This window comes from Puntigrus tetrazona, chromosome 5 (assembly GCF_018831695.1).
Source record: "Puntigrus tetrazona isolate hp1 chromosome 5, ASM1883169v1, whole genome shotgun sequence".
NCBI classification, from domain to species: Eukaryota; Metazoa; Chordata; class Actinopteri; order Cypriniformes; family Cyprinidae; genus Puntigrus; species Puntigrus tetrazona.
In genome coordinates this window covers 14,037,679-14,061,437 of record NC_056703.1, presented here as the reverse complement: position 1 = coordinate 14,061,437, position 23,759 = coordinate 14,037,679, and the positions used below count along the sequence as shown (strand labels likewise).

The window sequence follows — 23,759 nt, the reverse complement described above, 5'->3', positions numbered from 1 at the left end:
TGGCAAACAGTAAAAATACTTCTTTTCACTGTACTCTATTAAAGATTAATAGTGATTAACATGATAGTTCAATACAATCTCACACTTTATGCAAGTTAATTCCATTAATTGATTCCATCCATTCTTCCCATGTTGTCTTGAGAGCAGTGTTGTACTCTTTATAGTGCAGGAGGTCTGTACTAAAGACACTGTTTGAGAAGCACCTCTCATCTGTGTCATCTCACTCTCTTCATATTCAGTCATAAACACAGGAAGACGCTCATCAAGAATAGCACATCATGTCATCTGAGGCTGAAAGTCGTGATGCTCAGTAGATAACACTTGTTGTTTGTATGGACTAAAAAGTAAGCACTTGGCTAAGATAGGCTGTAGCCCACAATGGCTCAATTTGTGTGCATTACTTCACTTTTTCACCATATCACATCATCCACTGTCCTGCAAACTTTAACTACAACCCTAATCAAACACACCTGACCCAGCTAATTAACCTATATCGCTACTCTTTTGCGTAAATTGTATTTAATAAATGGTAGAGAACTAATCTTTTCTGGCCCGGTTTTATAGATTATTACATCAGTTGAACATTTAAGTAATTTTTATAAATTGCTTTTGAAAAAACTCATTTCTGGTGTGCATCTTAAGAAACAACAAAAGCACCGACATGTTTTGAGATCAGTCAATGCAAGTTTCTTTCAGTTCAAACAGCTACCCTGAGTGCAGGAATCTAATCAAATAAATCTGATTGATAGTTGTAAGAATCTATAGTCTGCCTCGACACAGGTTTCACTCCACAATATATGTTTAATCACGCTCATCTACCAAAATGGCTCAATTATTATAGAAAAGAGATAATTAGACCATTTTGGATGATTATACCCTGAGCAAATGGTTACCAATTGTAGAACTGAAGAGGCTGTGGGGCACCAAAAACCATCTCAGATAGAGGGGTGTTAGAACTTAATTAACATACAGCCCACATCTGTTACAACAGGAGCAGCTTCATTTACATTTAAGGTAGCAAACTATAAATGTATAAAATGTCTGAGCTTAGGATGGGTTCATTCTGACTCCTTTGAAACCAAGGTACTGCATGTGCTTAGTCACTGCTATGCAGCAATAAACGTCTTCATCAAGATCTTCTACCTCATCACAGCGTAGCCAATGCATACTGATAATCAGTTAAAATCCTCCACTGAGTATTTATCATCAATCTCATAACTGCTTGTTCTATTTATATTCAGGGTTGTGGGGATGCTGGAGCTTGAAATAAACTATACTACTAATAAAAAATACTATAAACAAAGGTTATATTATGCATCTGTGTAATCTTGATTGTTATCATTATATCCTGCAATGGAAGAAATTAAGGGGTTGCTCTCACTTTCTGACTGTAAATTGTAATCATTTGTCTAGCATTGATGTGTCTGGAGAAAAATATATTGAATTAATATAGATTATGTCATAAGAAACATTATGACATTTTCTTTACATTTATTTACTTTTATTTATTGAACAAACTTGGACATAGCCAAAGATCTCCCTGATTCCATTTGCCTAGAGTCAGATTAATGCAGTGTTTTTAAAACATGGAAAAAAGAAAGGAAAATCATTGCTTTTTAAAAATGTCATTGAAAGCATTGAATCCACAATACAGCTATTCTGTCTAGTAGTTACAAAGAAGAGATTTATTCATTAAAAAAAACATGATAAATGAAGTACAACTCATATACATGCTGGAGGGTGAACTTTGAGCCAAGGAGCTGTCCAGTACATCCTTTGCAGCTTCAAAAGTCATCAAAATCAATTATTTTTGACTATCCTCTCACACACAAATCCTTCTCCATGTCCTGTGTTAACATCCTCAGCCAAAATGCCACAGTCTGTCAGGAACGAACACGGATTCAATTGCAGGTTCAACTTAGTTTATTAGTAGACATGGAACAAAAACTTGACCGGAGCGGAGGAACAGAAAACGTCCGAAGAAAAACTCAAAACAGCCTCCAGTCACTCCTCTTAGGCTGGGAGCAAAAACCGGGAAACTTGATAGAGTCTCTTTCTACAGTCCTGCTGCTCGAGTCCAACATCAGATCCAGCGGATCAGGTGAGAGCGAACTGCCAAACACTGCACCGGAGGAACCAGGCCCGGCACAGGGGTTCGGAGGTCTGGAAAAAAAAACAACAAAAAGGCAGAGCGAACGAAGAGGAAAAAACTAAAAAAAATACCAGCTGAACTTGGAGCCTAGACAGACAGGACAGGACAGGACAGGACAGGACAGGACAGGACAGGACAGGACAGGACTGGACAGGACTGGACAGGACTGGACTGGACTGGACTGGACTGGACTGGACTGGACTGGACTGGACTGGACTGGACTGGACTGGACTGGACTGGACTGGACTGGACTGGACTGGACTGGACTGGACTGGACTGGACTGGACTGGACTGGACTGGACTGGAGACACTGGTAGCATCCTCACACCACAACGATCAGACACAAGACTGCAAACAAAGGGAGCTTAAGTAGGGGGAGCAATTAAGGAGCTAACGAGCCACAGGTGAGAAGGCAGCTAGAGTGATTAATGAGATAACAATGGGGCGGGAACACACAAGCACATGGCAGAATGTTTGACAGAAAAACAAAAACAAACTGATCAGACTGAAGTCATGACACAGTCACAATCTTCATCATCCTGAAACACAACCAGAAAATAGTCATTTTTTTGTAATAAAAATCAATGTAAAAACATTTCTTTAAAAAGAAATTAAAACAACTATAATATAAGTAATATAAAATAATTTTTTTTTGTTTTTGAAAATTATAACCAGATCACACACTTTGTAACTTTGTTTTTTTTGCATAACAGACGGTTATCAGTTATGATACTGTAGTCATTCATATATAAGGTTTATTTAAAAAAATCTATTTTGATAACTGTTCAGAAAACATTTTGACAAACATGAAAACAAAATTTGAAAATAAAACCAAACATTTCATATGCATTACCACTGGTGCAGAAGCAGTGCCTCCGGATCCATCTGATGAGGCTCTCAAGACTAAAAATTGCTTTCCATTGGTTCTGGACATCAACCAGGCCTACCCATGTACACACATACATTCAGCGATGTGTTCAGATTTAACATAAAATAGATGGAAAGTGTGTGAATAACTGCTGCACCTTGTTATGCTCAGTTAAAATGGCCAGGCTGGCATTCCTCTCAGAACAGAAGCTCTCAGCAGAGCCGCAATCACTCTGCTTACTCCAGAACAAATAAAACACATTGTCATGGAGAAGCCACAATTCTGAAAGAATATATGAAATATTGAATAGATTGTTAGTTGAAAGAAACACACAGACACACACACACACACACACACACACACACACAAGAAAGCCATTTTAACAGTTGCACAACACTGCCAAAATGAAGAACACAATGTATGAACATTTAAGACAGAAATGTAACACACTGGAATTCAATATTGAAGTATGCGTAAATCGGTTTATTTCCAGTAAATGCATTTTATTACACTAGTAAGTAAAAATGAAAAAAACCTTTTTGTCCTTTTATTGGTTGTGTTTCTCTGTTGTGAGAGTCTAGGTGGAAAGCAAGATATTCAGAAATGTGAAATATTTTACTGACACTTTTTTTTTAGATTATCATTTAGTAATTAATAAATTTCAAATACTGTGCTATACCTACAGTTTAAGCCCACAATGACAAGGATGATGGCTGAGATAAAAGCGTTCACAGCAAACAGTAAAAACACGTACTTTCTTTCACAGCGTTCTGTCAAACAGATTATTAGAGATGAATAAGATTCTACTAAGTGTAAACTACATTAAAAGTTTGTTCCATCTATCCATCCTTTTGTGCCTTACTTGAGAGCAGGGTCGTGCTGTCAGTAGTTCCATGGTGTGCAGTAGGTGGGAACTGAAGACTTTGATAAAGATCTTCTGTTTTAAAAGCATCATTTTTCTCCCTCTTCTCTGCATTTCCTTCATTTTCTTCATAATCATTCACGGACACAGGAAAATGCTGCTGAAGCTCCATCACGCTCACAAGCACTTTATAACTGCACATGCATAGTTCTTAGAATCATATATCACAAGCGCTGAAGCTGAAAAAATAGCTGTGGTGCTGATTTTCTTTTATTTTCTCTTTTGCACTTCCTTTTTTGTCCACGCTTCAGCCCACATCCCTCGATGATGGCATGCATATATCATCAGTCTCTGATTAGACAGAAACGGGAACTAGTGGGAAGCATCTTTTTTGAAACTATAACTTGAATGTTCTGCACGATCTGCAAAAATGTCAGATAAAGCAGAAGCAAAATATTCCAGTGGTTAGGCACTATATGTGTTCCTTCTCACGACTTAAATTCATTTCTTAAAATTATCTGTACATCTTATTTGCAGGAATTGTACTGTATGTAAGGCAACAGAAACTGTTTTGCAGTATTGGGGGAAAGGGTTCTCAGTTGTTGGATGAATGAAGAAAAATGAGCACAGAAATCTTATACTTAAAACACTAGCCTACTATATACAATGCATGTAATAATCAAAAAATGTGTAATATATTAATGGGATATTTAAAAAAGTAGGTATTTTTATTCGGATGTAGACGATACTCAAGACTCCAGTCCTGCAGGAGGCAGAATCCCATTATTTGTTTGTCAACCGCCTCTGAACGCCACAAGAAGAAGAATGTGACGTCATGTGACCTCCCGGAAGTAAAAAAAAAAACATGTAGATGATGTCATGAAAGTTGCGACAGTTGTCTTTTCGTTTTTTACAAAAATATCATTGTTCATTTAATTTATTAAGATCACATTCTGTATACACTGAGAATACTGTAATCATTTTACCATCGAGTCCAGCTCTTCGAATGCTTAGTGTAAGTTTTGGGGTTAATTTCTGTGCGCTTTTGTTAACTCTGCTTTTGGCGCTCATAATTTCACTGTAAAAAATGATTTAAAACTAGTGCATCCTGGGCATTTTAAGACGCGTCCATTAATATACTGCCGCTTAGGTTTTAAATCTCACTGTTGCGTGTCAGATCCGGAGTCTTGTGTCGCTGAGTTTGCCTGTCAATGGAAAGTGAAAAACACACCGAGTGGAGTTCGGCTTTAGATGAAGACTTAGTTCAGTAAGTACAAAACAGCTTAAGGTAGAATTTTGAACTGTTTCTACTTAAAATGATTTAGCAACACAGTCCTCGTTTTCTTGACAGGAATTCAGTATCTGCGGTGATTCCGCCGGGTCCTATCCCATGGAGCCTGTCTGCCGGGCCCTGGTCCATTGAGAGCAGCGTCCCAACAGTATTAAATCAATACACTGAAGCACAGAATTACAGCAGTTTTATCCCCAGCAATGAAACACAGAGCCAAACCGTACAGGTCTTTAGTACTTCCCAATGACACTTTTCACAAAAGCGATCATCTGAATGTCTTATGTAGTTTGATTGTTGTTTCCAACTGTAGACCGAGAACTGGACAGAGGAAAGATCTGCAAACACAAGTGAGGACTGGGAGTCAGACATGGTAAGTGTTTAGCACCTTACTGCAGGTTTTGTGTGTTTGCAGGCGCGTGTGTTTGTGTGTTGTAATGATCATGACAGTGTGGGGACAAAAATCGGATTTTGGTCACATCATGCGTGCCTAAATTCAGGTCCCCATGAGGGAAACCCCTTTAAATTAGAGGAGCTGTTGTTGGTGAAGTGTTTTTTTTGTTTTTTGTTTTTTAAAGCATTGGTTCGTAACACATTTATCAGTAGGGGTGTGCGTGGGTGCGTTTAAAGGGGTGCGTAGTTGCACCCTAAAACATTTCGGGCTCGTAATGCACTCACTTCTTCACAGACCTAAATATTACAAAAATGTTTGGGCACCACCCATTTCCTAGTCCTCGTTAGCAAGAATTTCAGCAGAAAAATGAAAATGTAAGTGTTAAATTGACACTACATACAGAGAACAAGGAAGAAGATTTTTTCGCAGGAGATGCCAACTAAGGATCTAAAAACTTTTGCAGAGGATAAAAAGTGAAACACAAGGTAAGCATATATGTATCCAACAAATGGGGTTAATTAGATATAAATAGGTAGCTAGTTAGCACTAATGAACTGTTTTGAGACATGAGATGTTTTTCCAACTAGTGATCTCACAATCAAGTATCTTGTCCAATCTTTAGTCTGAATGGCTGTTAATAGAGTGATTCTGTTAATATTAGTTTGTTGTTGTGTTTTATTTATTTATTTTTTGGTCGGTCTAGTTAGCTGGAAGAGGGTTAACAAGTTGGTTATTTTTAAATATAAAAAAGCTGTCCAATGTTTTTAGATATATATATATATATATATATATATATATATATATATATATATATATATATATATATATATATATATAAAGAAATTTAAAAATTTCTTATTTAAAATGTATATGTTAATATTTAATGTAATACATAAAATATAAAAGTTATTCCCCCAAAAACCATTTATATTGTTTTATATTTCTTTTCAGAGAATTACAAGCAGGGTGGGGATTATATGTGAAATTAAAGATCAATTACGTTTAAGTGAATATATAGACAACATATACAATCCACAAATCTTATCCTAAGTGCTTCACAAAGGAATTAAGTAAAATGTAAAAAAAAAACTACAACAACGTATTGGTGAGTAGCTTTAAATGACAAAACAGGTAAAATTATGATTGATAAAAATATGAATGATTAAATATTATGACAGTGATTTAAATAAACATGGGTTTGTGTGGTGACATTGTCCAGTAGAGCAGTGGTTTTCAATCCTGTTCCTTGGGACCCACTGCTCTGCACATTTTGCATTTTCTTTATCTGACACACTCATTTTAAGTTCATGGAGCTCTTTCCGAATGAGCTGATGATCTGGTTTAGGTGTGTAAATTAGAGAGACCTGCAAAATGTGCAGAGCAGTGTGTCCCCAGGAAGAAGTTTAAAAACCACTGCAATAGAGCAGTTAAACAATTTCCCAAGGCTTTATAATTTACAATTACCTGGCATTATATGAAAATACGTTGATAATAAATACTCATAATAAATGAGTTGTGTTGATGCCCTCAGGGTAAGCATTGTGCCAGATATTTAACTAAACCTTAGTTCTGATTTTTTGTTTCATTGATAAATTATGATAACATTGTAATTAGTGTTGCATAACTATAATACAGAACAGTGTTACAACAGCATTCTTACTACTTATTGAATATGCTAGTTTTATTTTTCATGTTCTCCTATTTTCACAGTAGTTCACACTTTCACGCTTCTTTTTTCTTTCAGTCATCACGAATCAGCTCTCTTAAAGATGCCATGCATCATATTGTTTCAAAGACTGACAAAACATTCAAATTAGAGGTGAAGTATATCAGTGCAGCGAAAGGTAAGGTGTTTTCTTTTTTCTTTTTCTTTTTTTTTTTTTTTTTTTTTTGAGTTAATTACTGTAATATGTGCAGTAAATAGGCACTGGTTGCAGCATATTTTTAATCGACTGCCAAATGTTTCGGTCCTTTTTTTAGTGTGCTTGTAATTAATTTTCATAGACTAATTGATGATGTTTTGAATTTATAGGTTTTCCTGATTATTTTTTACAATTGTTTTGAAAATGCTTTTGATTTATTTTGCAGGACGCGGTCTATTTGCAAAGGGTTCCATTAGCAAAGGTGAATTTGTTGTTGAATATAGGGGAGATATAATAAATCACGCAGAGTTGGAGAGCAGAAGAAAACGTTACCACACTTCCAGTGCTGCATTTATGTTTGAGTTTAAGTGGAGAGGCAAAACATGGTGGTAAGAAGTCAAGTTGCACCAAAGCTTTATTCTTTATTATGTATTATAGTAAATGAGGCACTTATTTTCTTATGTTTTCATATTTTTAAGTATCGATGCTTCTAGAGAAGATGGATCGTTTGGACGGATAGTTAATGATGACCACAAACATCCAAACTGTAAGATGAAGAAGATTGATGTGAATGGAAGGATACACCTTTGTTTGTTTGCTCTGAATGACATTAAAGAAGGAGAAGAAATTACATACCAATATGGAGGAGAAGACTACCCTTGGAGAACACAAGTATGTTGCACAGCACACTTTGGATGGGCAATATAGCCTCATAATTATAGCACAATATTTAAATAATAATTTGCTTTGATGATGTTTATGACGATATACAAAAAAATTTAAATGAACATGTAACAACGTTTTGTTGGTTGACAGCAGCACTTAGGCTTATTAGTTTATTTTTCCTTTCTTTTCAAATGAGACTACCTTCTTCGAAGTGTATATCTATTGTAATAAGCTGGCTGAGGCAGCATTATAGTGCAATAGTAGAGACAAGAGTTGGGCAAGTTATTTTAAGAAGTAACTGGTTAATTCTCAAAAAAAGCCACAGGCTTGCTGAACAGAAGAGAATTCTTTTCAAATGTGAAAACTATGTGTAAATGTAAAAAATAAAAGTATTAAAAGAGCTGTTGTAGTTATCATTTATTGTCTTTTTAATTTTATTTAACAGAACAACAGCTTTTATTTTGGCAGAAATCCGCAGGAAGCCCTTAAAGCTTTTTTTTTTTTTGACAACAGCAAATTTATAAATCATTCTCATCACTAATTTGGTAAGATGCGTGCATCACATTGTCACATGCTTTGTAAAAAAAAAAAAATCCTAAAAATGTTACTGAGCAACTAATGAGCGCAGATTTCTCTCGCAGTTTGGACTTTGAGCACCTTTTGAACACAAGCAGTTCATGTGTGTATTAGAAAATGTAACGTTTTGCAGTGTATTTAATTGTTTAATGCCATTTTGTGATTTTAATAATCATACAGTGTAAAAATAATCTTTCTCTGACACTTTTAAATGCTTCCACACTGCCGTCATGTTTGCTGCATTGGTGCGCTTTTCTATTTGATCGCATCCTGCCGTTGTTCGATACTACGTAGTCTGTCTTTTGCTATTTTCGGCCAAACATTCAGTGCGTCCCTAGAAATACGCAATTAAGCCGCTATGTCAATGACATTGTGATCTGACACTTTTTTTTTTCTTTTTTTTTAAATCATGTAACAATTTATGCTGGTATTATCGTAGACTGTATGATCTGGCACACCCCTACAGCACACAGTGTTCAGAATAGCTTGTATTGTCGCAACAAGTTAGCGGTAATCTTATATTTAGAGCCGGTTTTATTATTCACATGTTTTTTTTCTTGGTTAATTGTTTCTTTATAATCAATACTCATGAATTCCCCACTGCACACTTTTTAGCCATTGTCTGAATATATAAGGTCGTAAGGAACCATATCTTTGTGTGTAAGAGGTCCTTGTCAAGCCCATTTCATTTAAGATGTGCGAGTGAAGACAGAGATCACTTGGATAGGATGAAGTTTTAAGTTTATTTTATTCGGAAATCATACAGTGTCTACATCATATTTATTTCCTGTGTTTACCCATTGTGTTTTACAGAAAACCAGCATCGCTGCTAATACCAAGGCAGAAAGTGACTCTAAACCTTCCCCCAAGTCAAAGATGAATAATGCTACTTGTCAAAATAACTCTCCTCAACAAGTATGTTCACATTTATCACTAAAGATTTTGAAGTCCACTGTCTCTCATTGACGTGTTTAAGCATATTTAACCTTAAAGGAATGGTTCACCCAAAAATGAAATTTCTGTCATCATTTACTCACCCTCAAGTAGGTCCAAATCTGTATGAACGCTGTGGAAGTCAATGGTGACCCAAAACAATTTGGTCACTAGGGATGGATCTGTACGCTTATCAGTACGGTACAGTACATATGGTTCCCAGACAAATTCCAATTGGGAGTCAAGGGAACATGTCAGCAGAAGATAATGAGGAAACTACATCACTCCCTTTATCAAGTGCATTCCTAATGACTACATTATGACACGCACGTGCCCTCCTCATTTCACATACCCCCCTCCAAGGGGATACTGATGATGACTTCCATTTTGAATTCGTCCAGAATTTGGCAGAAAAAAGAAATTCATACAGATTAGGAACTACTCGGGGGCGAGTCAATGATGACAGAATTTACATTTTTGAGTGAACTATTCTTTTAAGAACAAATGTATATTTTTAAAATCTGAATACCATAGTAATAAGTGTTTTTTTTTTTTTTTTTATACTTCTGCTTTTTGACAGATTGTCACACAGCTCCGAAATGAAAGTGAGATTTTTGTTCCAAGACTGAGACAGACTAATAGTATAATAGTAAGTTGAAGTTGTACTGTACAGGTTTTTGTTTGTTTTTTAATTGATGTACATGAACAATTAATTATCACAGCAGTTGCCAATTGATGTCTGTTAAATTACAGATCGATTAACTATGAAATTTCTTCATATTATTTTTTCAGATGAAAGACAAAGATCTTGATGATTCTGATGAACTCTTTGATTCTACACCAGAGAGTTCAGATTATTACATTACAGATACCACTTCCGAAAGTGACTTTGACACTGATGCTAATCTTATACCAAACCAGACAAAACTTCAGCTTCTTTATGATGAACTGGATGTGGATGATTCTGGCTCACTGAGCTCCCTTGACTGTGACACAGCAACACCAGAAAAAACGCACAGCCTTGCATCTGAAGCATCTGGATCAGAAGAACCATGTTCGAGTCAGAATGCAATGGATGGCGTAGTTGTTAGTGCTTACCAAAAAAAAGGTGTTAGTAGAGTGTACAACAAGAGACATTACTGCTTGTATTGCTGTAAGCCTTATGCTAAAATGGCAAGGCATCTAGAAGGTTCACATGCAAGTGAATCTGATGTGGCTAAAGCGCTAAGCTTTCCAAAGAGTTCCAAGGAGAGAAAAAAACAGCTAGATTATATTCGCAACCGAGGAAATTATGCTCACAATGCTGCTGTTATGGAATCAGGAAAGGGGGAACTAGTGCCATATAAACGACCATCCAAAGAAGCACAGGGAAAAGATTTCATGCATTGTGCATACTGTCAAGGCCTTTTTGCGAGAAAGGTCCTGTGGCGACATATGCGCACTTGTATACTTCAACCTCAGTCTGTCCCCCTCAAACCAGGAAAAAAACGTGTTCAGTCCATGTGTATATACACAGGCCCTGTTCCTTCAAACATGACTAAACAACTGTGGGAAGTGATTAGTGTCATGAATCTTGACTCAATCACAGATATAATAAAAAAAGACAAAGTAATTATTGCTATTGGTCAGCATTTGTTAAACACAGGTGGACTGTCAGCCAAGAATAAGCAGTGTGTGCGAGAGAAGATGCGGGAATTGGGAAGGTTGGTTCACAATGCTAGAAGAGTCACCTCTTTAAAAACAATGGAAGACTGCGTAAATCCAAGGAAGTACATGGAGACTGTCAAAGCTGTCAAGTATACATGTGGGTATGAATCTGACAAGTTTATGATTCCATCACTTGCAAAGAAGCTTGGGAATTCTCTGCTTCAAGTAAGCAAACTGTTAAAAGCTCAAGGCTTAATGTCAAATGACGAACAGCGAGTGAAGATTGCCAGTGAGTTTCAAGACATCCATCAAGAAAAGTGGAATGAAATGATCTTAGACACGGCATTGAGGAATATCAGGGAAGCCAAGTGGAATGTGCCTGCTCTCATGCCCTTTACTGAAGATGTCCAAAAAATGCACACACATCTCAGTCAAGTGCAAGATGAGTGCTACAAATCACTATCTGAAGGTTCCTCTACTAAAGCCTGGATGGAGCTGGCAAAGGTTTGTCTAGCCCAGATAATTCTCTTCAACCGGCGGAGAGGAGGAGAGGTGGCAAGCATGCCATTGTCTGTGTTTTTTCCAAGAGACACTTCTGATCCACAAGAGGGTGTGGACTGGGCGCTGTCCGAAGTAGAAAAAAACCTCTGCAGATGCTTCTCAAGGATTATCACCATGGGAAAGTGTGGTCAGCCAGTTCCGATTCTTCTGACTCCAAAAATGCTGTGTTCCTTAGAGCTCCTTGTGAAGCAGAGAGAACCTTGTGGGGTTCTAAAAGACAATGGTTACATGTTTGCAAGACCAGAAGCCATGACACATTTACGAGGGTCAGACTGCCTCCGTGGCTTTGCAAAGGCATGTGGTGCAAAGTGTCCCAAATCACTGACATCTACCAGACTGCGAAAGCATGCAGCTATCCTTTCAACAGTGCTGAACTTGACAGAAATGCAGATGGACCAGTTAGCAAACTTTCTTGGACATGTTATAAAAATTCATTGTGAATTGTTCCGAGTCCCTGAGAAGACCTTGCAACTCGCCAAGATCTGCAAAATTCTAATGGCTCTTGAACAAGGAAGATTAGCTGAGTTTCATGGCAAGAGCTTGGATGAAATTGTGATAGATCCTGATGGTGTGTTGTTTTATTAATATTTTGTTTGTTTGTGCTTAACATATATTCCTTTCTTCTAAATCACAAGTTGTACGTTGTTTGACCTCAACAGAAAAAGTTCTGGAAAGTGATGAAGACAGGATAATACAAGAGGGATCATCTGCTGTTTATGGTTTGTATTACTGTCAAGTACTATACCTAAGCAACTTAATGAGCACTTGGTTCTTTGTGAAAGCACTTTGTTGTACTATCATAATCATCAGTATCAGTGCATAAGAAAATAAATTCAATAAAAAATATTTAAAAGAAAGATTCCCCATTTATTATTAGAATATTATGCGGTTAATTTATACTTGGAATGGTGAACAGAAATGCACACTTAATGTTTTATTGCATGTTCTTTCACTAATTTTGATTTAAAACCACTGGTCCTGCAAATTACAGAAGCTGTGTCTTGTCTGCTTTCTATAGTACATATAAAGTATGTCTTTCTGAAAATACAGAATTTTTTTTCATATATAATTTTCCATAGAATCAGTAGCAATGGAGATGCGTCCTTCTGCTGAGAGGAAAGACATGCCACCACCACCCAAAAAACATAAACCATCATTACCATTACCACTTTCAGGAGCCAGTGCTGTGAGGTCTTCTTTTCAAGGTGAACTCTACACATTGTTTAAATCTCAGTCATGATTATGTCTGCACTGTCAGTCTACAAATGAAACTAGAAATTATCAAATGTTGCAGTAACAGGAATGGCCCATTCCAAAAATATATTCCCAATTTTTTTGCCTCAGGTCAGTGGCCTGACGCATAAGCATTGCATAATCACAAAATAATCTTTAATTGAACAAAGTCTAAAGGAGCGTGTTCATATAATCTATCCAGTTAGTTCTTTGAGAATACTCTGGGTTCAGGCCATGTTCTCAACTCAGAGTCCTTTCCTTGGCCAGCACACAAAACTTTGTGAAATGTTCGTTGAAATATGCTAAATATGTAAAGACTCAAGATTTACAGTGTTGACCATTCACGGCCTCTTTAATTTGCCTCTGGATATCAGTTTCAAATCCTAACTGAATGCTTTCCATTATTGTCTTAGTGTATGGAGTTAATCACAAGTTGACTTCTGTTTGGCTTTTGAGGAATTGACCAAAGGTTCTCCAGATCTGGGGAGTAACCTGGCCATAGATCCATGTATCTTTTACTGTATACTATGATTTCCAAGCTAGTTTTTATGTCTGTGAACAAATAGAGGAAATAAGGATGCAAATTAATATGCAGTAGGAACAAATTCCTTATTTGTGCCTTAGTTAAGTTTGTGATCATTTTACTTTAAATGGCGATAACATTAATTGCTTAAAATAATCTTATTTCGATCAATACTCAGAAACCCATCTGTAGTTGTTAAGGTTACTTGGTTGTTTGTTCTACTTGCTTTAAATAGGGCTAATATATTTGGCTGTTTTAATAATTAAAACTCAACTTCATGTAGCTTTACAATCATACTGATACTAATGCATAACTTTAGATAAGAATTACAGTATACTGTTGTTTATCTTGTAAATCTTTGTTTTCACCGCTTTAAGGTCAAACTACCCATAAGAAAAATCCCTGGCAGCAGACAGAGGTGCAGGCAGTGGAAAGACACATGATGCGATTCATCACATCATTTACTGTACCGGGAAAGACTGACTGTGAGAAGTGTTTAAAGGCTGAACCAGAAGCTCTAAGGAACCGGGACTGGAAGAATGTGAAATTCTTCATATATAACCGTATTACAGCTTATAAAAAGAGTTTGCAGTACAAATAATATGAAGATTATCAACTCCCTGGTATGGCATTGTTTTGTTTACAATAGCCCTTTCTTCCATTTGACTTTTGAGGTAGGTGAAGTTGTGCAAGAAATACCTACACTGTGTCCAAAGAGGTCAAAACTCCAGCATAACTTGTAGGATATTAAACAACTTTATCGTAAGACCAGTGCTTTTTAGCTTGTAGCTTTCATCAGAAACCTATACTGCAAATATCACTGTATGATTTGGTGTATGATTTAAGATGTCTGATGAAAGCCACAAACTGGAATGTATAGCAAAACTTGTTGGACAGTTTGGGAGTTTTGACCTTTTTTTTTTTTTTTTGACCTTTTTTTTTTTTATGTTCTAAGTAATTTTTTATACTTTTTAATATAAAAAAATATTTATTTGCAGGTTTAATCAATTGTTTGTAATGTTGAACTCATTAAAGGTCACATTCAGCAAATTAAATGATTTGATGTCTTGAGGTTCATTTAGTAGATATTGGTAGATTTAACAATAACCATAAAGCTACAGTTTTAAAAATCACTCTGGAAAATAAAGAATAGCACAGTCCACATCAATGCTACAACAATCAATGTACAGAGAGACAATATCATTGATTTTTATCCAGTAGTTTATTCCACTTATTTACCTTTACACTTCAATCACTGCTATTCCCGTGAAACCTAGGAACATCAGTCAGTCAATCACTCATGTTGTGCCGATGACAAGATACAAAACACTAGAAGTTCTATGCAAGAGTGAATCTATGCATAACTATTACCAATGAAGCTTCGATTCAATTTTAACTTTTGTACTATTGCCGTCTTTTAATTTGACTTAATTGTAGACACGCAAATGGACAAACATGATCAGATTTAATTCTTATAAATGCTTTTGTCATTACCAATATACATGTTGTTGCAAGGTGCCCACAAATCAAATGGGAAAGTGTTTTTTATTACGCAAATAATATACAAAAAATGGTCTCTCAGGCATGTTCACTCAATCTAAAATGCAATAAAACGTCGCCATTTAGCATGGTCAACTCATTATCTCATCATTTCAGATATCTGAAGTCATGTATAGACAATGGTTAACTTTTTTTTTTTTTTTTTTTTTTTCCCCCAGACCTTTAAAAACTTTAGAAAGAGTGGGCCCCACAGTTGATGATCATAAAGTTTGTCTTCATAAAATGGAAACCTGTGTGTGTGTGTGTTTGTGTACAAGCTGTATTAGTGAACAACACATTTGATGTCAAACAAATATCCTGAAAAATATATTGAAACATGATGAGCAGTTTGAATTTGAAGTGGTGCTTGAAATGCTCAAAAATGAGCCAGAACATGTTTTCTTTTAGATTTGTTATGGGCTTGCATGACAGTGTAACCAGTATGTTTGTGTGTGCGTGTTTTGGGAAGAACTTCAGCCTTGGAACCCTGGGGTTTTTTGTTTTAGTGTTTGTGGAGTTTATAAATGTTACAGTTGATTTTGAAAATGTGAATTTATGTGCAGTAGTGTTCAAAGTAAATATTCAGTTTTTGTTTTTGTTTTTCTTTATTTCCTGGAATAATAATTTTCTTGTGGCGGTAGTGCATGTTGGTTTCCAGCCGCCATTAAAAACCAAGAAGTAGAATTTTCTGAATAATCTCAGACTTTCAAACCCTTATGTATATCTTCCTTTCTTTTTCTCTTTCTCTGTAGTGTGCTTTAGAAGACTGCAGTATTGAGCTGAGTGAGCAGTATGAGGCTCTTATGAAGCAGCATGCAGCGGAGCAGGAGGAGCACAACCTCCATGTCCACAATCTGGAAAAGACAAGAGATAACATAAATCATCAGTACCAGGTTCAGCATCACATCTTTACATAAAGAAACTAACGCTATATACAGTCTGTGGAGGTTCTGACATTTACACAAGGTTATTTGAATAGCAGTGCTGTTGAACTCACTGAGGAATGCTCCTCTGCGTAAAAGCATTGTAGTCAAAAGTAGCTTATTTTTATTGTTGAAATGCAATTTCATTATTAATATTTTTATTTGTATAGGGTTTTATTGAAAAAATTGAGTCCTTGCAAGTTAAATTGGAGCTGAATAGTAGCAAGACCACACGGAAAAACTTCATGGTAAAGCGACAAGAGCTTAATACAGAGAAAGAGCGGATTGAAGACGAGAAAACGAGGTAATTTATCAAAGCTTGGGGGAGAATATAAACTGCCATTCAGAAGTACTGTTCTTATGTTCTTAAAATAAGTATTTTATTCTCATCAAGGTTGAATTTGTTTTGAATAAAACTACTGTGAAACAGTAATATTATCACAATTTAACCATTTTCTGTTTTAATATATTTTATTCATTTCTTTGATGGCAAAGTCTTCAGTGTCACATGATTCTTCTGAAATCGTTTTGATGCTCCAGAAACATTTATTATTATCAGTGTTTAAAACAGTGCTGCTTAATATTTATGTGGAAATGTGATACTTTTTTTTTTTTTTTGAGATTCTTTGATGAATATAAACTTAAAAAAAAACAAAAAGCGCTTTTTTATTTTTATTTGTAGTTTTACATTATAAATGTCTTTTGGTCGTTGTTGCTCAGTTCTATGCATCCTTGCTAAGTGCATGTAATATTAGTTGGGTCACTGAATGTGTGTGTGTGTGTGTGTGTGTTTGTTTTAGACTGGCTCAGGAGCTGGGGGACGCAGAAAAGAAACTCAAGATGCTGATTGAGGAACAGAATCAAGAAAAGTAAAAAAAAATTAAAAACATAAAAGAAGAAGTCCCTATAATGTTTCTGTATCCGTGTTTATCTGTTTTTTGTGCTTGTGTATGTGACAGGCTGTCCTGGGAGCAGGAAATAGCTGACCTGAGGGTGGAAATGGAGACACTGTGTAGACAGGCGGAGCAGGCCAGTCAGACCGTTCTTCAAGATGAGGTAAATGCTGCATCTTTACATCCAAAATTTTCTATAAATCTCACAGACGGCATAATAAATCCTGTATATTACTGTCCGACTGTATGTTTGTCATGTCTGTGTGAGCAGATAGCTGCATTAGAGATGCAGAAAGAGCTTGCGCTTTCTCAGGTGGAGGACTGGATTGCAGATGCTGAAAAATATCTGAATTTTCTCAGGTATTGTGTGTGAATTAATGTCTATTGAGAGGTATGCATGTACAATATGTTTGTATGCGTAAAAGGGAATTGATTCATTCTGGATTTGGGCTTATTCTCAACAGATTAAATCCTTCCCAGAACCACCTGCACCAGAGGCAGAAGTGGGAGCAGAACGTAGCTAACATCCGCCGCAATCTGGTGGGACTAAAGGTGAGGGAAGGAGCGAATATAGATGGATTACAGGTGAAGGGGGTTAGCAGCTTTGCTCACTCTGTCCTTCTGCTTTTCAGAATAAGTTTAATGAAAACCATCAACTCCTGGAGAGAGGTGAACAGCTGGACAGTTTGCCTTCAGTTGCACTCCCATATCTTCCACCAGTGCCCACGGTAAGCATAAGTTTACTAATACTGTATGGACAAGTAAAGAGTGTTGTTTTTTTTAAATATTTATTTAAAAGATTTATATATATTTTTTTAGAATTTTCAGCAGCTATTACTCCAGCCTCCATTTTAATATGCTGATTGGTTTCTTGAGGATAATTTTTTATGACTATATATATAAAACCATAATACATTTTTTAAGGATCCCTTGATTAATAGATATAGACTGATTGCTCGTGAATGATGTGCTTTTGTTGAATTGATAGAGTAGCTGGCTTTCCACAGTTTGGAATATGGCTTATCCATTCTTATTATATTCACAAAACATAAATGTGACTGTAATTAAATTTGTAATCATTATCTTTGCATAGTTTTAGTTTAGACGTAATGTAAGTAATTATATATTTTGTGCGTGTCATTTATTTTTGCCTTTCCAAAGTTGGAGATGGTAATGAGTCCACTTCAGAATCCCGCATCACATCCCGTTTTCAACAGTGGTCTGCCGACTATCACAACTTCTCCTTCGATAGTTCACCCACAGCTCCACACCTCAATCACACCGCCACAAAGGGCCACACCGCCACTTTCTGCCCCATCTCCTCAAACCACACCATACCTACCCATCACATTAGGTCCACAGTCTGCACACACAAACATTTATGCCCCCATGACATCTCATGCACCTGGCCATCAAATACCCATGCAGTCAGTCTCCCTGCCTCAAACCTCATCCCATGTGCCTGTCGCACCAGCCCCACAGATCCTACAACAAACACATGTAGGTGTTCCAACTGCCTCAGCTGGTGCCTTTGGTGTATTGCCAAGTAATCACAGAGCCAATTTTCAACCCCAAGCTGCAGTGCACCTTCACCAAACATTCATGCCATCCACGTCTGCACGTAACGCATCCCCCCAGCCCCTTCCTTCCAATCCTGCCCCAGCAGGAAAACTGGACAAGCTGCTTGAGAGACTGGGCTCACATTTCCCACAGTGCACAAGGTAATCAAATAAATTTTTTGATAGGATTGTATCCTTCCAAGCAAATTTTTTAGGTGTAATGTAATTTTAGTAGATTTTTTTGATTTGCGTTCTGTAACTGATCTCTCTGTTTTGTTTGCATTAGAGATCAGTTGACACGAGTTCTACAGCAAATCAAGAGTGAGCGTGGTACAATGGCTGGCATGTCGATTGATGATCTTACTCAGCAGGTTGCACTGAGACTTGCACAGAACCAAAAACCGGTGTGTAATAATATTTTTCTTTTTTTTCATTCGTACATAGTGTGTGTTTTTATTCTTTTGTTTCATTCTGTGCATTGTCTGTATCATGTTTAACTTTATTGATGTTATAGCCTCCGGGGCCTATAGCACCTCCATCTGGAGCGAGAGCCTTTCCTGCTTCAGTTGGTCCGATTCAGCGTCCTGTAATTCAGCCATCGCATCCCATGAGGCCACATTTCCAGCCCCCAGTTGCTCAGGTCTTCCACACAAGACCTCTGCAGGTACAAGTCAACTTTAAACCCCTTTTCTTAAATCACATTTAACAAAATCCTCTGAACAGTAGTGAAGTGTAGGGTAAGCCATGCCACCATTTTACCGAAGTTGTCCTCTTGGCAAGAAGAAATGGGTTAAAGTTAAAACTGACATGCCTAATTTAGGATGTATGCTAGTAGCATACAAAAGACAAAAAGCGTTTTAAAAAAAAGTGTCAAATTTAACCTCATATTACAGGATATTGAGCCTTTTGGGAATATTGTAATCTCCTTTCAATTCCCTACTATATTTTACAGTCAGAAAAATATATATCCAGATTATTTGAATGTATTAAAATACCTCAGGTGTTTTTTTTTTTTTAAATCCATATAAATCTACACTCTCTTTCTCTGTCCTTCTCAGCCCTCTACCCGGAAATTTTGTTTGATGTGCCAGAATCATGTGGATGCAGGAAGCCAGTACAACACCAAGTGCTCCCATACCATGCACAAGGAAGTAAGTGTGTAACTTTCATAAAATACATTTAAGGCACATTATTTGCCCCTTCTGTACTCTAATAACTGTTTTTTCTCTCCTGTTCTTTAGTGTGTTAGTGTTTGGCTCAAGACCAGCAAGAATAACTCCTGTCCTTTCTGCCCATCCAAGTGAGGTCTGGCTTCAGGAGCAAACACACATTTATAGCTGAACTTATACCTGCAAAACATTAAGTGGAATGATCATATAAATAGTTATCAAGACACTTATAAATTAGGTTTTTGTAATTCTGTGGTAAAATTCCTGCTCAGTTAATTATTATTAAAAGGACAATATGTTATACTAATTGATGCTACTTTGCAGATCAATAGAAATCCTAACAATATGAATATTAAATTTTCAGTATTCAGTGTTAATCCAAATATTTTCAAACAAATCCTGAAGTATAATCCTAATTATGTATGCTTTTATAAAGGTCATATCGCATACATAAAAACTCCAAAATAATATTACATTTTTCCTTCAGAACTTTTCTGATAAGTGATACAAAACTGTATTACTGAAAAGTGCTGCAGTTATATTATTTCTGTATTTTATTAAACTAAGGCCCTTACGAGGTGAGCTTTATACATTGAGTGAATGTTTTGTAATCACTGATAATTATCTTTTTTTTTTTTAAATAAATGATAATATTGTTGAATATAAAATCTGCATTTGGATATTATACCATCTTATTCAGAATGGAAGAAAACGTTGGCACAAAGAATTTTTTTTAGGGCATTTTATTTGTTTGCATTATTACATCAAAGATTATTTAACTTGAACATAATAAACATTCATAACACAATCCTTGCATCTACACTCCTTTCATAACCATTTGCTGTTGCCTGAGGATCTGAGCGTGCAAAGTCCTTGTGTATTTTTATTCCTGGATGGCTTTGGAGATGGTTTCATACACCTGTGCAAACCTGACCCTGGCATTCTCCATGTAGGGCTCCATGCGTGTCTGGAGGTCCTGGGTGTGTGGGGCAAGCTTCTCTCTGGCATCCTCAATAGCCTTCATCAGCTGTTCCTTGTATTCCTCAGCATAGGGGGTGGCCATAGTCTTCAGGTCCTCCAGGCTTGCGGTCAGCTTAGTGCGTACGGCCTCAACCATCGGCACGAGTTTAGACTTGGTCTCCTCAACGTTGGTCTCGAATTTCTGCCTTATCTCCTCCAGCAGGGGCTGCAGCTTGGCACGCAGCTGATCAGCACTATCACGGTTCAGGTTGGCGTACTCCTGGAAGACTGGCTCCAGCTTTTCACGGTACTCTTCAATGTGCTTCTGCAGCACGCCATACAGCTCAGCACGGTGGGGCTCCAGCTTGGAACGGAGGTCCTCCACGTCAGTCATGACACGCTCGCGCAGCTGCTTGGTGTTCTCCAGGAACTGGCTGGAGATGGTGTCAGCGTAGGGAGTCAGAGTCTGGGAGGTGGACTGGGCATAATCTTGGAGCTTAGTCAGGCTTTCTGAGAGCTGCAGTCTGAAGAGAAAACAACATAAATTTGGGATACTCGAGCACAAATAAATTTTAGGTCAAAGTCTGGAATCATACATCACATTGTGCTTGGTTTATTAAGGCCAGATGAGAGCTGGCCACCCAAATGAGGCTGGTATTTTTTTTTTCTACACTACTACTGCATGGAGTTTCGGTTCCTTGCTGTTTCCTTTGGCATGCCCAGATTAATGATTAATATTAATACAGCTATATCAGTGATTTAACTCCACTGGCAATATAGGATGATTATAAAATGTCTGAATTTGAGCTGGTTAATAAAACCAACTTTACGATATTGACGCTCTTATTTGAATTGAATCAATGTTGCACTGACGTGAGTTAAATAATGAAATTGTATTCTGTAGAACTGTTTACTGGTGAATTAAACTTGTTTTAGAATTTGCAGCATTGACGGTTATCAAAAGGAATTGAACAACACTGAACCAAATTGAGCTGAAAACCAATATAATTTTCTTCTGTATATCTCCTTTAGAGCTGACAATAAATTAGTGTATAACTGATAAATTTATAACATTAACATAATTTTCTTTATGTAAACCTACTTTGAAGCAATATCTGTATTATATAAATCTCTGAGGCTTGACTTGAAATTATGAGATACTGAAGTATGATACTCTATGCTTCACATAACTGAAGAGGGAAAAGAAGTAAAAACCACAAACAGAAGATTAAGACTCAAAGAAGAAACAAGCAAGAGACATCAAGAGAAGATATGGCTCTTACTTGTATTGCTCATACTCGGTTCCATCCAAATTGTCCAGGGCCCTTTGAGTCTGCTCCTTGACCTGGGTCAGGTACACCAAGGCTGCTGACTTGAAATGGTCCAGCTGAGAGGGAGCATCAGCCTGCAGGAAACGGGCCTGGGAACCTGAGAAGACACAGGAAAGCTTCAGTAATCGAAAAAAGACTGCCTATCTTTTAACTACCAAGAAAAAGGTGGTCAAATAGTCTGCATCAGAAAACAAAACGTTAACAAAAGCATTAGTTTAGCATTAGTTAGGAAACATGAAGTTAATTTAAAAAACTAAAGAAAAAAAGTATGCTACTTACCCAAAAAGAGGATGGTCAGCGCAAGAGCCACGAATTTCATGGTTAAGCTCTAAAAAAGCAAAACATTTATTATAATGCTGTTCGACCAAGATTTACTTTGATATTGCCTTGCATTCCTCTCCTGCTGGTTTGAGCTCTTACCTGAGTGGTGGTGCTCTGAATGTGCGAGGACGGACAGCAGGGGCAAAGGTCTTATATAGGGCAGGAACAGTGCATGTGGAGTTGGAACCCTGTCCTCTTACACATCAGAGGTTCAAAGATTAAGCGCAATAAGAGATGCCTTTTAGATATCTGCAAATACGTCAATGCACATTCTCTCTGTCTCACAAAATGGAATTACCTGTAAGCGTTCAATGACGCATTTTCTGCTGGCATTATTATTATTATTATTGTTAAATCCCTGTTAATCAAAATGCAACAGCATATAAATGTTACTAGATCTTTACCTGCATCTAATCAATGATTCTTGGCACAACTGTTTATTTAGTATATCAATATTCACAATTCGGCATTAGAAGCCAGAAACTCAAAATTGTCAAATGCAAATCTAAGTGATTTTTTTTTATTATTATATTTTGGTTGCATTTATTAGTTTGTAATTAAGCAGTTTGTTATTGAACACACGGCATTCATGTGATTACATCTCACTGTCATAAACTGGTAATCATGAAACTATGACAAGACTGCAAAGTTATCTCAAAACATTTAGCAACGTGTAGCAAACCTTGATCTCCACCTCCTTCTGCTCCAAATCCTTTTTTATCAACTGCCAACCAAAGACAAAACTAGTCAGGGGTCATTGATCAACTAGTTATCTTTGTCCCTTGATTTACTCAACAAGCAAAAGCCTCTTGATTGGCTTATGCTGAGTAGCATTTTGACTGAAAACAGAATGCTTTAGTTTAGTAACTGTAAATCAACTACAATGCTCTTAAGATCCTGCTTCCTCGTATGAGTACATTATATTCTAGTGTATTTCTCTATACAGACTATACATTTCACTGAAATTACATTTCAGTATTCTATGAAATATTCTATATTATTATGAAAATCTTGTAAATGATTACTCTCATTATTACACTTGTTTTTTCTTTACATGTTTCCCCCCAAAACACATTAATATGCAAATTAGATTTGGTTGATAAATATGCTGTACATATGAGAAAATGTTCATGGCCATTTTACACGCGTTTTGCAGAAAAAAAGATTGTATATCATTCTGTCATAACATAGTTCAGAATCTTAAAAGTGTGGTAAATAAAAAATCTTAAATCTAAAAATGTATTGCTTTTGCCTATGCTTGTTCATTCATGTCATTTTATTTTCTTAAAGAAATTGAGTCCCAATGTTCCCAAACGAGGACATAGCATAACATATGGATGAAATATAATTTTTTTTTAATTTAATAATTTTAATAATTAAGACTGTAGGAACTGTATTTTACATTGCACTGTAGTATTTGTGAACTGATTTCTAGTATATATGTAGTAGCTACTTTATAGCATGATTGGCCTACTCCATGTTTTCAAATCAGTTGAAGT

General features: G+C 36.6%; 3 protein-coding genes across 12 annotated transcripts; 1 reads left to right on the top strand and 2 right to left on the bottom strand.

Moving 5' to 3' along the window:
* Positions 1 to 1,657: 1,657 nt before the first annotated feature.
* On the bottom strand, positions 1,658 to 4,175 carry LOC122344888. Of its 2 annotated transcripts, none has more exons than XM_043238507.1 (6): positions 3,883 to 4,175; positions 3,704 to 3,790; positions 3,556 to 3,597; positions 3,178 to 3,302; positions 3,006 to 3,095; positions 1,658 to 2,568 (listed from the first exon to the last, which is right to left on the bottom strand). In XM_043238507.1, the coding sequence occupies exons 1-6, from the start codon at positions 4,082 to 4,084 to the stop codon at positions 2,518 to 2,520; spliced, it is 597 nt and encodes a 198-aa protein (XP_043094442.1). In that variant the 5' UTR covers positions 4,085 to 4,175; the 3' UTR covers positions 1,658 to 2,517. The 2 variants fall into 2 exon arrangements, with proteins under 2 accessions (XP_043094442.1, XP_043094443.1); XM_043238508.1 differs by having other exon boundaries at positions 1,658 to 2,691; positions 3,883 to 4,174.
* Positions 4,176 to 4,732: 557 nt separating this feature from the next.
* rnf214 (ring finger protein 214) lies at positions 4,733 to 20,456 on the top strand. 9 transcript variants are annotated; one of them, XM_043238794.1, is made up of 16 exons: positions 4,733 to 4,897; positions 5,060 to 5,149; positions 5,234 to 5,399; positions 5,484 to 5,543; positions 15,857 to 15,997; positions 16,198 to 16,331; positions 16,828 to 16,896; positions 16,987 to 17,083; positions 17,192 to 17,280; positions 17,385 to 17,472; positions 17,553 to 17,648; positions 18,082 to 18,641; positions 18,766 to 18,883; positions 18,994 to 19,143; positions 19,538 to 19,630; positions 19,721 to 20,456. In XM_043238794.1, exons 2-16 carry the CDS (start codon positions 5,094 to 5,096, stop codon positions 19,781 to 19,783), a joined length of 1,980 nt encoding a protein of 659 aa, XP_043094729.1. In that variant the 5' UTR covers positions 4,733 to 4,897; positions 5,060 to 5,093; the 3' UTR covers positions 19,784 to 20,456. The 9 variants fall into 9 exon arrangements, 7 of the variants coding, with proteins under 7 accessions (XP_043094729.1, XP_043094723.1, XP_043094724.1 ...); XR_006250968.1 differs by lacking the exons at positions 16,198 to 16,331; positions 16,828 to 16,896; positions 16,987 to 17,083; ... (6 more) ...; positions 19,538 to 19,630; positions 19,721 to 20,456 and adding exons at positions 7,309 to 7,408; positions 7,653 to 7,815; positions 7,906 to 8,098; ... (4 more) ...; positions 12,889 to 13,014; positions 13,943 to 14,239 and having other exon boundaries at positions 15,857 to 15,961; XR_006250967.1 differs by lacking the exons at positions 16,198 to 16,331; positions 16,828 to 16,896; positions 16,987 to 17,083; ... (6 more) ...; positions 19,538 to 19,630; positions 19,721 to 20,456 and adding exons at positions 7,309 to 7,408; positions 7,653 to 7,815; positions 7,906 to 8,098; ... (4 more) ...; positions 12,889 to 13,014; positions 13,943 to 14,239 and having other exon boundaries at positions 15,284 to 15,961.
* apoa1a (apolipoprotein A-Ia) lies at positions 20,379 to 22,468 on the bottom strand. The gene is made up of 4 exons (XM_043238796.1): positions 22,360 to 22,468; positions 22,219 to 22,267; positions 21,892 to 22,036; positions 20,379 to 21,132 (listed from the first exon to the last, which is right to left on the bottom strand). The coding sequence occupies exons 2-4, from the start codon at positions 22,256 to 22,258 to the stop codon at positions 20,532 to 20,534; spliced, it is 786 nt and encodes a 261-aa protein (XP_043094731.1). The 5' UTR covers positions 22,259 to 22,267; positions 22,360 to 22,468; the 3' UTR covers positions 20,379 to 20,531.
* Between the last annotated feature and the right edge of the window lie 1,291 nt (positions 22,469 to 23,759).

Bases quoted from the DNA above. Each gene is read 5' to 3' on its own strand.
- rnf214 (XM_043238788.1), top strand. From the start codon at position 5,094: ATGGAAAGTGAAAAACACACCGAGTGGAGTTCGGCTTTAGATGAAGAC. The intron at 9,584-10,181 runs GTATGTTCACAT...GCTTTTTGACAG, and splicing joins AAAATAACTCTCCTCAACAA to ATTGTCACACAGCTCCGAAA. The intron at 13,015-13,942 runs GTGAACTCTACA...CACCGCTTTAAG, and splicing joins TGTGAGGTCTTCTTTTCAAG to GTCAAACTACCCATAAGAAA.
- LOC122344888 (XM_043238507.1), bottom strand. From the start codon at position 4,084: ATGTGCAGTTATAAAGTGCTTGTGAGCGTGATGGAGCTTCAGCAGCAT. The intron at 3,791-3,882 runs GTAAGGCACAAA...TCTGTTTGACAG, and splicing joins CAGCACGACCCTGCTCTCAA to AACGCTGTGAAAGAAAGTAC. The intron at 3,096-3,177 runs GTGCAGCAGTTA...GTACATGGGTAG, and splicing joins TTTTAACTGAGCATAACAAG to GCCTGGTTGATGTCCAGAAC.
- apoa1a (XM_043238796.1), bottom strand. From the start codon at position 22,258: ATGAAATTCGTGGCTCTTGCGCTGACCATCCTCTTTTTGG. The intron at 22,037-22,218 runs GTAAGTAGCATA...GTGTCTTCTCAG, and splicing joins GCTGACCATCCTCTTTTTGG to GTTCCCAGGCCCGTTTCCTG. The intron at 21,133-21,891 runs GTAAGAGCCATA...TTTTCTCTTCAG, and splicing joins ACCGAGTATGAGCAATACAA to ACTGCAGCTCTCAGAAAGCC.